General features: G+C 50.0%; 1 protein-coding gene across 1 annotated transcript; it reads right to left on the minus strand.

Moving 5' to 3' along the window:
* Positions 1-725: 725 nt before the first annotated feature.
* LOC311216564 (olfactory receptor 14C36-like) lies at positions 726-2,173 on the minus strand (the record flags this gene model as incomplete). Its single annotated transcript, XM_084298088.1, has 2 exons — positions 726-1,663; positions 2,158-2,173. 2 exons carry the CDS (start codon positions 2,171-2,173, stop codon positions 726-728), a joined length of 954 nt encoding a protein of 317 aa, XP_084154214.1.
* Between the last annotated feature and the right edge of the window lie 8,976 nt (positions 2,174-11,149).

Below are 11,149 nucleotides of genomic sequence, written 5' to 3' on the forward strand. Positions count from 1 at the left end.
ACAGGGCAGTGTCAGGGCTCTGTGAGGTGCCTATGTCTGAGCTGGCCTCCCATGCTCCTCATACACATGGGGCTGTTGAGAGACACAGGTCCCTGACTTGCATAGCCACCGGCAGTGCACGGCAGTGCCTGCAGTGTCCCTCTGGCTCCTGCAACCACTGCCAGAGGCTGGGAGGCACCTCAGCCCTGCGGTGCCTCGCCCTGCTCTGCCCTCCCCTGAGATACCCCAAGGCATGAGGAATGGGCACAGAGACATTGAAGGAATCACATCCCAGAGCTGCCTTCAGGTGACTTCCCAGGGTACGTTACTTGGCCTCATGACACTATCTGCCCTGCTGGCCTTCATGAGACTTGTAGGAATAGCTGATGGCCTTTGTGCTTGCACATGTTCATCTCTCTACATGGGTATGATGGGCCTGCTGGCAGCAGTAGCAAAGGGTTTCCCTTCCCGTATCTCCCCTGCACACACAGGGGGCCCTGCTCTTCTGGGATATGACATGTCCCAGGGAACAATTCCCAGGTGAGCACATTGGTGCTGGCCTGGACAGCCACTGTGGAACCCCTTCCCCATGCAATCCCCATTACACACATCCCTGACCTGGTGCTGCTGCTCTGAAGAGTATTAAAAAAGTCCAAACCCCAGCAAACTAAACCTTGTGCCAGAAATGTATTACATTATCAGCCATATGTGGAAGACGAAGGGCAATTTCCTGATTTTGAAAGACATCAATGCATCAGTTTCCTCAAAGCATCCTTCAGCTCCTGGTTCCTCATGCTGTAGATTAAGGGGTTCAGTGCTGGAGGTGCCAATGAGTACAGAACTGCAACCACTAGGTCAATGGATGCGGAGGAGATCAAGGGCGGCTTAAGATGGGCAAATATGACAGTGCTGACAAACAGAGAGACCACAGCCAGGTGAGGGAGGCATGTGGAAAAGGCTTTATACCATCCCTGGTCAGAGGGCATCCTGAGTACCACCCTGAAGATCTGCACATAGGACACCACAATGAAAACAAAGCATACTGTGGTTAAACAGGCACTAAAGATGAGAAGCCGACCTTCCCTGAGGTAGGCATCTGAGCAAGAGAGCTTGAGGATGTGGGGGATTTCACAGAAGAACTGGTTCACAGCATTACCTTGGCAGAGAGGCAGGGAAAATGTATTGGCTGTGTGCAGGACAGCATACAGAAAGCCACTGACCCAGGCAGCTACTGCCATCTGGGCACAAGCTCTGCTGCCCAGGAGGCTCCCATAGTGCAGGGGCTTGCAGATGGCAACGTAGCGGTCGTAGGCCATGACGGTGAGAAGGGAATACTCTGAACCAAAGAAGAAGACTAAAAAGAACACCTGTGCGACACAACCTTTGTAGGAGATAACTCTTGTGTCCCAGAGGGAATTGGCCATGGCTTTGGGTGCAGAGGTGGAGATGCATCCCAGGTCGAGGAGGGCGAGGTTGAGGAGGAAGAAGTACATGGGAGTGTGGAGGCAGTGGTCGCAGGCTACGGCAGTGAGGATGAGGCCGTTGCCCAGGATGGCAACCAGGTAGATGACCAGAAAGAGTGTGAAGTGCAGGAGCTGCAGCTCACGCGTGTCTGCAAATGCCATCAGGAGGAACTCACTCACAGAGCTGCTGTTGGGCATTTGCTGGTTCTGCGCATGGGATCCTGCCCAGGAAACAGAAATACAGTGATACTATACCAGAGTTATCTGAGAAAAAACAATTCCATTTCTCATGTATCTCCCCAACGCGCTTGCCCAATTGCATGCAGACATTTGGCAGATCCCTTTCCTGTGTTTGTATTGATGCTGCCTGAGGCTTTCCCTTGTAGGAGGACATTCTGCTGTGGGTAATTCAGGAGTGAGTTTTGTCTTATAGCAATAGGAAAGAACATAGGTGGATTGTGTCTTTTGTTCTAGTTTACCCACCACTCCTGAGGAGAGTCTCTAAAGCCGAAATCCTGTGCAATTCTCCTGCATTCCAAGTAAAATCCTTTGGATCCTCTCCCTGGTTTGTGCTGACCTGTGCTGGCATCTCTTTGAGCTGCAGGACAACTGCATTCAGAGGTTCACCTGAGAAGAACCTGAACACTGCTGAGAGTAGAAGAATCCAGGCTCAAAGTGCCCATCTCCACACCCCTCACCCTGTCCCCGTACTCACCTTCCCCCAAGCACATCGAGGGCTCACTCTGTGGACATGTGAAACCCCCATCCCCAGCCAGCCTGGAAACAAGAACACCAGCAGCACAGCCAGGTGGAGAAGCCTGCAGATGTGTCCTGCCACACGCTGCCCTCTGTTGTTGCACTCCTCAGTGCCTCCAAGCCCTCTCTCCTTCTCTCCTCACCCCGGGCCAGGTGGAGAAGCCATCAGGAATGCCACTGTGCTGCTGCCATGGGAGGCAAGGCCAAGGAGGGACAGACAGACACTCAGCAGACCCTCCTGTGCTGCAGATCTGCCTGCAGAGGAGGCAGCTCCTGCTGGGGACACCGGGGGCTTGAGGGCAGAGGCCGTGCTGGTGGGAGAGGAGAGCAGGGGGTGTACCAGGGAGGGCACCTGCCCTGCAGGGGATGGCAGGGAGGTGCCTGAGCCCTCCCTCACGTGGCATTTCTGGCAGCAGCTCCCTCTCACCACCTGCCCATGTCCCTGCCAGGAGCCGGATCAATGTCAGCTCAGTTAAAACCTGAGATCACAGACATGATGTTGGTGCAGTCTTTAAGGTGAGGTGGCTGAAGGGTCTTTATGAAGTTCATTGCTGACGTACTGATCTCTCAGTGCAATGCTCTAGTAGACTCAGTCTCCTGTACAACCCTGAGAACACATTACCATGAAACCTGCAAAACTTTTGCAGTAGAAATCTTAAACCACAGAGTCCAAGAAAGCCTTCCCCTTCAGATAAAAAAGCCTTGGTCTTTCTCTTGAAATGCTGCCTCATAAATGACATTCTCTACAGCATCTGCTACTCCTCACTGGAGAAAAACAGTGAACCATCCTGACAGATGCTATCAGCCATCGGATGTGCCAGCTGTAAAAGACCATTTTGGCAAGCCCTCTTGCATTGTCCTGCTGCCAGAGACTCACAGTGTCAAGAGCATGCAGATGTGTCCTGCCACATGCTGCCCTCTGTTGTTGCACTCCTCACTGCCTCCTGTGATAAATTAGTAGGGGTTTGTTCATTGTCCTTGAGAATTTAAAGAATCTACTGAGGAGATAAGGTTTCACAACTCAATGCATTGTAACATGGGGACAAATGGGGAAGGGGGGTTGGGTGAACATCCTTGTTAAAACAAAGATTTTGTAAGGTACCACCCACCTACCGCAAGACATCCTGTTTTGCCCCCACCTGAACACAAGCACAACGCATGATCACCAGAGGAAGAATAACGACCCCCAACGACAGACTGCGCAGTCTCAGGACAGGTCTCGACAAGTCGACAGGTCTCGACAGGTCTCGACAAGTCTCAACAAGCCGGAACTTCAATGCTATAAAACAGCGACACTGGAAAGGGGAAGTTGTGTGCCGTGGTGGAGCAGAGACTCCCCAGCCGCCCAGCGCTGTTTTGCTTGTGTCTGCTTACTTGATTAATAAAATAATTTCAATAGACCAGTAAATTGTGTGGTCTAACTTATAACACCTCCAAGTCCTCTCTCCTCTCCTCTCCCTGGCTAGCTGCTGTCAGAGACCCCAGCCCTGCTGCGCTGTGCAGAGGAGCTGCTTCTGGGCAGAGCTGTCTCTCTGCAGTGCTGTCCGCTTGCCAGGAGCTCCCCTTGGGCCCAGGAGCCCGGCCCAGCTCAGCAGCACAGCGTGTATGGTTTTCCCTATGGGCCTGCATAGGGAAGACCATGGCATCACTTGCTCTGTGCCATTGGGCTCCCGCGAGGTGTCCCCAAGGCCTCAGGGCTGACAGCTCCCAAAGGCAGCAGGGTCTCTCCTGGGGTGTGGTGTTTTAGGCAGAATGAAGTTATCACTGACTACTCCTGTCTGAACAGGGGAAAGACTGATTTTAGAAATGTGATTTTTTCTATTAATGTTTGGTTGTCAAAATTGTTGTGCTTTAACCTGTTGGGCACCTAAGCAACACTGTGATGTTAGCTCATACCCACCACTCACAAGCTTATTTGTTGAAATATAGACAATTTAGAAGGACAGAAAATGAAATATAAGAATAACAGACACAATAGCAATAAATAATAATACATTTTATGATGATGATGATTATGACACGTATAAAGCAAATAATGCACAATACAATTGCTCATCACCCACAGACCAACGCCAAGCCTGTCTCGATGCAGCAGTCCCCCTGATCCTGGCCAGCCTGGACTAGGATCTCCTGTGCAGGTCCCTTGACCTTTCTTTGGTTTAGGGCAATAGAAGCTTTCAGAAGGATTTGGAACATTTTCTTCCTTTTCTCAAAAAGCTCCACGTCATCCACGCCCCGCGTCAAATGCTGGCCAGCTTCCTGGCTGTCAACAGCATCCTCTTTGCTCACAGAGGTGGGAGCACTATCAGCTGCACCTTCTGCACAAACAGAGTGCTTCCTGCTGGGACCATGTCCTACAGTCAGCCCTGGGCTGTATGTCATCCCTGTTCTCTGCAAGGCTCGAGAGGTGGAAGGTCTGACTCCAGAAGACAGCTGCACCTGAACCAGGAGAATTTCTCTCATGTACAGTAATTATTTCTCCTCCTTCCTGCTACAGTTCCGTGGCCCCAGTGTCATGCACACCTGCTATGATTTTGCCCCATTGCTGGAGCTGTCCTGCAGTGCCACAGTAATACTCATGGTCTTTGCTTTCATAATCTACATTTTGGATGCAATCTTCCCCTTCCCTCCCATGCAGTTTTCATGAGTGTTTGTCCTGTGTTGTTGCCCAAGGCCTTATCCACCTGCTCTTCCATCCTCACGAGTGTCACAGTTTTCTATGACACCATCATCACTGGCTGTGTGAAGTGCAGAACAGCCCTCCTCAGAGATCTTAATGAAGCCCTTTCCCAAACCTTCATCATCCCTCTGGTCAATCTTCAAGTTGCTTAGCGGTGGTGTGGGAAGGGTGAGAGAGGTGTTGGTGGAACTCTAACAGTGTCATAAGATCTGTCTCAAAGACCTTGGAAATGACAGATTGATCAAAGACATTCCTCCGAACTTTAAAAAGGCAGATATTAAACCAATTTTCTACCAGAAGGGCAAGCAGAAGGATGATTAAGCCTAACCAGTGACTGAAATGCCAGCCTTAAACCTAGCCATTAACCCAGACCTGAACTATAAGCCTCAAAGCTTGCCCTTATCCTAAACCTGGAGCAGGATCCTTAAGCAGAACACCAAACACTTCCTTGAAGCCCTTGCCATTCCCATAACCCTGGAATGTGATCTGTAATTCCTAAACATTTACCTGAACACCTAACTCCCAAAGCCCTCCAACAGGCACACAGCACATCTCAGCTTCAACCCCACTCCTACCCCTAACTTTATCTGTTTGTCCCCTTAGGGCAGGTCACGGACTGCGAGGTCCTGCAGCAGTTGTGTGGCTTTGAAAGAGACACGTGAGGTTACAGGTATGTCATCAGATCAGAGGCCACAAGGAGGAGCTGCCTGGGAATGCTGTGATGGGATCAGCTGTGCCTCAGGATCTGCTGGGCCTGCAGGAGGTATGTGGCTGTGAAGAAGGCTGGGAGGTCACTTCTGCCTCTGGAGCTGATGGACCAGCAGCAGGAATGTGGAACAGATAGGGACCGTAAAGGGCAGAAGCATGCACATGCCATTGAAGATGGCAAGGCACCTTCTGTTCTGGTCGGGTGATAGACCACAGGAAAGCTGATGGCATGGGAGTCATGCTTGAGGTATAGTTTGTGAGACCATAGAACCATAGAATGGCTCATGTTGGATGAGACCTTAAAGATCATCTAGTTCCAATCCCCCGGCCATGGACAGGGATGCCCCCATGAGATTAGGTGGCCCAGGGCCTCATCTAATCTGCTCTTGAACAGATCCAGGGATGGTGCATCTATAAGGTCTCTCAGCAACCTGTTCCAATGTCTCAGCTCCCTCTGAGTGAAGAATTTCCTCCTAACTTCTAATCTAAATCTCCCCTCTTTTACCTTAAAACCTTTCCCCCTTTTCCTGTAATTCTCTAATTGAGCAAAGAGCCACTCTCCGTCTTTTTGTAAGCCTCCTTTAAGTACTCAAAGGCCACAAAGAGGTCACCCCGGAGCCTTCTCCTCTGTAGAATGAACAGCCCCCAGTATAATGGAGAGAGTCTTGGCAACTACATCAGCCAGTTCCCTCAGGACTCTGGGATTACAGTCATCAGGCCCCATAGGCTTGTACTTGTTTAGTTTCATCAGGTGGTCTTGGACCTGCTCTTCACTCACATCATGTGGGACTTTGCACCCCCAGCCTCCATCCATGGGTTCAGAGAAATGAAAGACTTGGGGAGCCTGATTAGCAGTGAAGACTGAGGCAAAGATGGTGCTGAGTCCCTCAGCCTTCTCCATGTCTGTCATTGTCATTTCACCCTTCTCATCCATCAGAGAGGGTACACTCTCCCTGGCCTTTCTTTTCTGAGCAATGTATCTAAAGAATCTCTTCTTATTATTCCTTGCATCCCTTGAGAAGATCAGGTCCATCTGTGCCTTGGCTTTCCTTATTCCATCTCTGCATATCCAAAACTGAAACATGCATGAGAAAAAAATAACCCTGGATCCACAAAAGCCATCTGTGAAAAAAAACTTATAGACAGGAAGTGTGACTTTGAAGAGGTTCAGAGGTGATGGGCACATTGTGCAGGATGCTCCTAAAGACCTTTGTGTCCTTTTCCCTCCTGACTACAACGCCACTTCCTTCTCAGGAATGGAGGAGCCTACAGAGGTGAGATAGATACTCTGCAATCATGAATGTCATCAGAAAGCTGATGCCAATAAGATATGGGGAGGTCAGGAGCAGCCTGGACAAGAGAGAAGAGATTTCGGGGTGGGAAGAAGAGCTTGGCCAGCAGAAACTTATGATTTCATAGAAGTAAGAGGGATTATGTAACGTGGATACTGCAATAACACTGACTTGACATAAAACAGTCAGGTATGGCCCTTACCTTACTTGAGCCAGTAATTTTAATCCCTAAACCTAAATGCTACGAAAATACTCTGAAAGGAATTATTTTTTTTCCTCTTGCTAATCCTAATTGCTTCCCTTAAAACTAGAATGAAAATGCTCTATTTAACCCTAGACGTCTTGGCAAACCTAAAAAAACCCTAAACCACAGAGCTTGTCCGTAACTTAACCACAGACCTGACACCACAAGCAGAGCAACAAACACTCCCACTAAAACCTTGCTTAATCTTTAACCCAGAAAGTGAAAACCAGTTGCCTAGATGGCTAGAGAGAAGTCAGCTCTACTTCAGGATCTCCTGCCCTAGCAGGAGGAATGTGACTGTGGCAGTGACTGTGGGGTCACTTCTGTCTCTGCAGTTGATAGGGCAGCAGCAGGAACATATCATAGACAGGGACTATGAGGTCACTTCTGTCTGTAGGTGATCACTGCCCTTAACACTTGCTTTTAAGTGCTACATTTACCCCTAGACTTCTTGGCAGACCTAAAAAAAACCTTAAAGCACAGAGCTTACACATACCCTAACCAGAGACGTCACACCCTAAACAGAATACCAAACCCACACAATAAACCTTTGCTTAATCTCTAACCCAGGAAGGTGAGTCCTACCCACTGTTCACAAACCTGAATAATGAACAGACAAAGACCCTTTGCCTGTGAATTAACCTCCTCAGATTCAACCTGTCTCCTAACTTTAACTTTAGATGCTTGGCCCTTTGGGGCACCAAGGGAATTGAGAGGTTGCTGGGATTCCATCATCACAGAATCACAGAATTTTCTAGGTTGGAAGAGACCTCAAGGTCATCGAGTCCAACCTCTGACCTAACACTAACAGTCCCCACTAAACCATATCCCTAAGCTCTACATCTAAACGTCTTTTGAAGACTTCCAGGGATGGTGACTCCACCACTTCCCTGGGCAGCCTGTTCCAATGTCTAACAACCCTCTCAGTAAAGAAGTTCTTCCTAACATCTAACCTAAAACTCCCCTGGCTCAACTTAAGCCCATTCCCCCTCGTCCTGTCACCAGGCACGTGGGAGAACAGGCCAACCCCCACCTCGCTACAGCCTCCCTTGAGGTACCTAAAAAGAGCGATAAGGTCACCCCTGAGCCTCCTCTTCTCCAGGCTGAACAAGCCCAGCTCCCTCAGCCGCTCCTCGTAGGACTTGTTCTCCAGGCCCCTCACCAGCTTCGTCGCCCGTCTCTGCACCCGCTCAAGCACCTCGATGTCCTTCTTGTAGCGAGGGGCCCAAAACTGAACACAGTACTCGAGGTGCGGCCTCACCAGAGCTGAGTACAGGGGGACGATCACCTCCCTAGCCCTGCTGGTCACGCTGTTCCTGATACAAGCCAGGATGCCGTTGGCCTTCTTGGCCACCTGAGCACACTGCTGGCTCATATTCAGCCGACTATCCACCATCACTGCCAGGTCCTTCTCTGCCTGGCAGCTCTCCAACCATTCCTCTCCCAGCCTGTAGCTCTGCTTGGGGTTATTGCGCCCCAGGTGCAGGACCCGGCACTTGGCCTTGTTGAACTTCATGCAGTTGACCTCAGCCCATCGGTGCAGCCTATCCAGATCACCTCAGCCCATCGGTGCAGCCTATCCAGATCAAGAACTTGGGGGTCCTGCTGGACGAGAAGAACTTGGGGGTCCTGCTGGACGAGAATAAAATGTCAGCCCAAAAGTCCAGATCCCAGGGAGAAGGCAAGGGTGACCTGCCAACTACAGACAGAAGAGACCTCACAGTCCCTTTCCATGACACGTTCCTGCTGCTGCCCTATCCACTGCAGAGACAGAAGTGACCTCACTGTCATGTGACCTCACAGTGACCTTTAAGTCATAAAGCTGACTTAAAGCAGCCATGGAGGCCCTTACCCTATTTTAACTTGTAACATTAATACCTAAATCTAAATGCCATTCCACACCCTGACAGAAATCCACTGCTCTAATTTTTGAACAAAATATCCCTTGAAGCTAAAATTAGTCCAAAACCCTTTTCCATTATGTTTACACTCTTGCTCAGCCTGATCCTTGCCCTTTACACTAGCATTAAAATGCTCTAATTAGTATTCTTGAAGATCTAGACAAAATGCTAAACAAAAGAGCTTCCACATACCCTAACCACAGACACCCCAAGCAGAACACCAAACCCTCCTACTAAAAATTTGCTTAATCTCTAACCCAGAAAAGTTTGCCATAGTCCCTAATTCTATAAATGAACAACTAACATCCAAACCCTGTATTCCTGTGCATTGACCTCCTCACCTTTAACCCTTTTCCTAACCTTTACATTTAGGTCCTTTTTCCCTAGGGGCAAAGCAGGAACCATGAGGTTGCTCTGCAGTCTCATGGCATTCCAAGATGGATATGAAGGGCCATGGATCTGATCAGCTTGTGGGCCACAAGCAGGAGATGGGTGGGAATGCTCTGAGGAACTCAGCCCTGCCTCAGGATCTCCTGCTCCAGCAGGAGGAATGTGACTGTGGCAGGGACTGTGAGGTCACTTCTGTCTCTGCAGTGGATAGGGCAGCAGCAGGAACGTGTCATGGAAAGGGACTGTGAGGTCTCTTCTGTCTGTAGTTGGCAGGTCACCCTTGCCTTCTCCCTGGGATCTGGACTTTTGGGCTGACATCTGCCAGTGGCCCTGCTAGGCCAGCAGAAGGCACCTGCTTGGCATGCTCACTGTGGGATCCCCTCTGCCTCCATACCCAGGAGGACCCAGACAGAAAGAAGGCCCCCATATGGGTTGTCCTGTCCCTTCTGTTTGAGTCCATGACTGGCCAGCAGGAGGCACAAGGCTTGGCTGTGTCTAGCCAAGAAGCTGCGAGGCCAGCAGCAGGCCCATGGCTTGGAAGATGCTGCTGAGGTGACTTGTGTCCGGTCGGCTGCCAGGCCACAAGGAGCCTGCTGGGTTGGAATGCCTACTTCAGGAGTGGTTTCCACCCTGATGGAGCTCTCTTTGATGGTAGGAAAGAGCAGGACAAAAAAAAAAAAAAAAAAAAAAAATGACACAAACCACCCTCGAAGGTTGGCACTGGTCATGAGGAGGTTGTTGAAATGTCGGGTTGAACAACCGGTCTTACTGCTAGAGACTGAGGTAAAGAAGGCATTAATTACCTCAGCCTTTACCTCATCTCTTGTCACCACATTTCCCCCCACAACCAATATATTATGATGATTCTTAATCCTCTTTTATTTAAAGTATTTATATAAGCAGTGTTTATTGTCTTTGACAGGGATGGTTGGATTGAGCTCCAGCTGGGTTTTGGCCCTTCTAAGGTTGACCTGCAAAGCCCCATAACATTCAGGACACAGCTCCAGACAAACTGACAGCATGCATGAGAAGGAAGAGCAGAATAGGAGGAAGCTGGCAGCCTTCGATCACAAGAAGGCTGGCAGCCAACCACATTAAGGTTGAACTGTCTGCCTGCAGACATGAACAGTTGACAGAACGGAGCAAGAGTGTGGTGGGAGATTGAGAAACTGCAGAATTTTGCCTACAGAAACCTCTTGGCATTTAGAAGGAGAAGAACCCAGTCCTGCACCAGAGGAAGAGGAACCCCACACATGGGGGCAGACTGGGACCCTGCTGCGTGAGCAGTGCCCAGAAGGAGGAGGGCCTGGGCACCACAAGGGATGCCATACGAGCAGTGGTGCCTGCTCACCAGGAACCAGGCCAGCTTCCTACGGCCAGCCTTACGAGGAGCATGGCCACCAAGAAAATCTAAGTTATCAGACTCAGCTCAGATCCGGAGTGACACCACACAGACAAGTGTCTACAAATAGCCAGCAAAGAGGTACAGGTCTGGGAGTCTCTAGGATATCCTGGTTTGGAGAGGACTAAGGGCTATGGCAAGGCTCAAAGTCCGAAAAGGACCAAGGTCTTTGTGTCCATGGCTATGGCTGTTGTCTTTGGCACTGAGGCCTATGAGGAGACAGCTTATCGTTAAAGTACCAGTGCCTCATTGCCTCCTCGCCCCCCCCTCCCCCCCCCCCCGATGAACCAGGCAGGGGTGGTACCTTTCTCCTGCACTTGGCCATGCACATCCC

The sequence above is a fragment of the Netta rufina genome, assembly GCF_964035555.1.
Source record: "Netta rufina genome assembly, chromosome: 18".
Classification (NCBI taxonomy): Eukaryota; Metazoa; Chordata; class Aves; order Anseriformes; family Anatidae; genus Netta; species Netta rufina.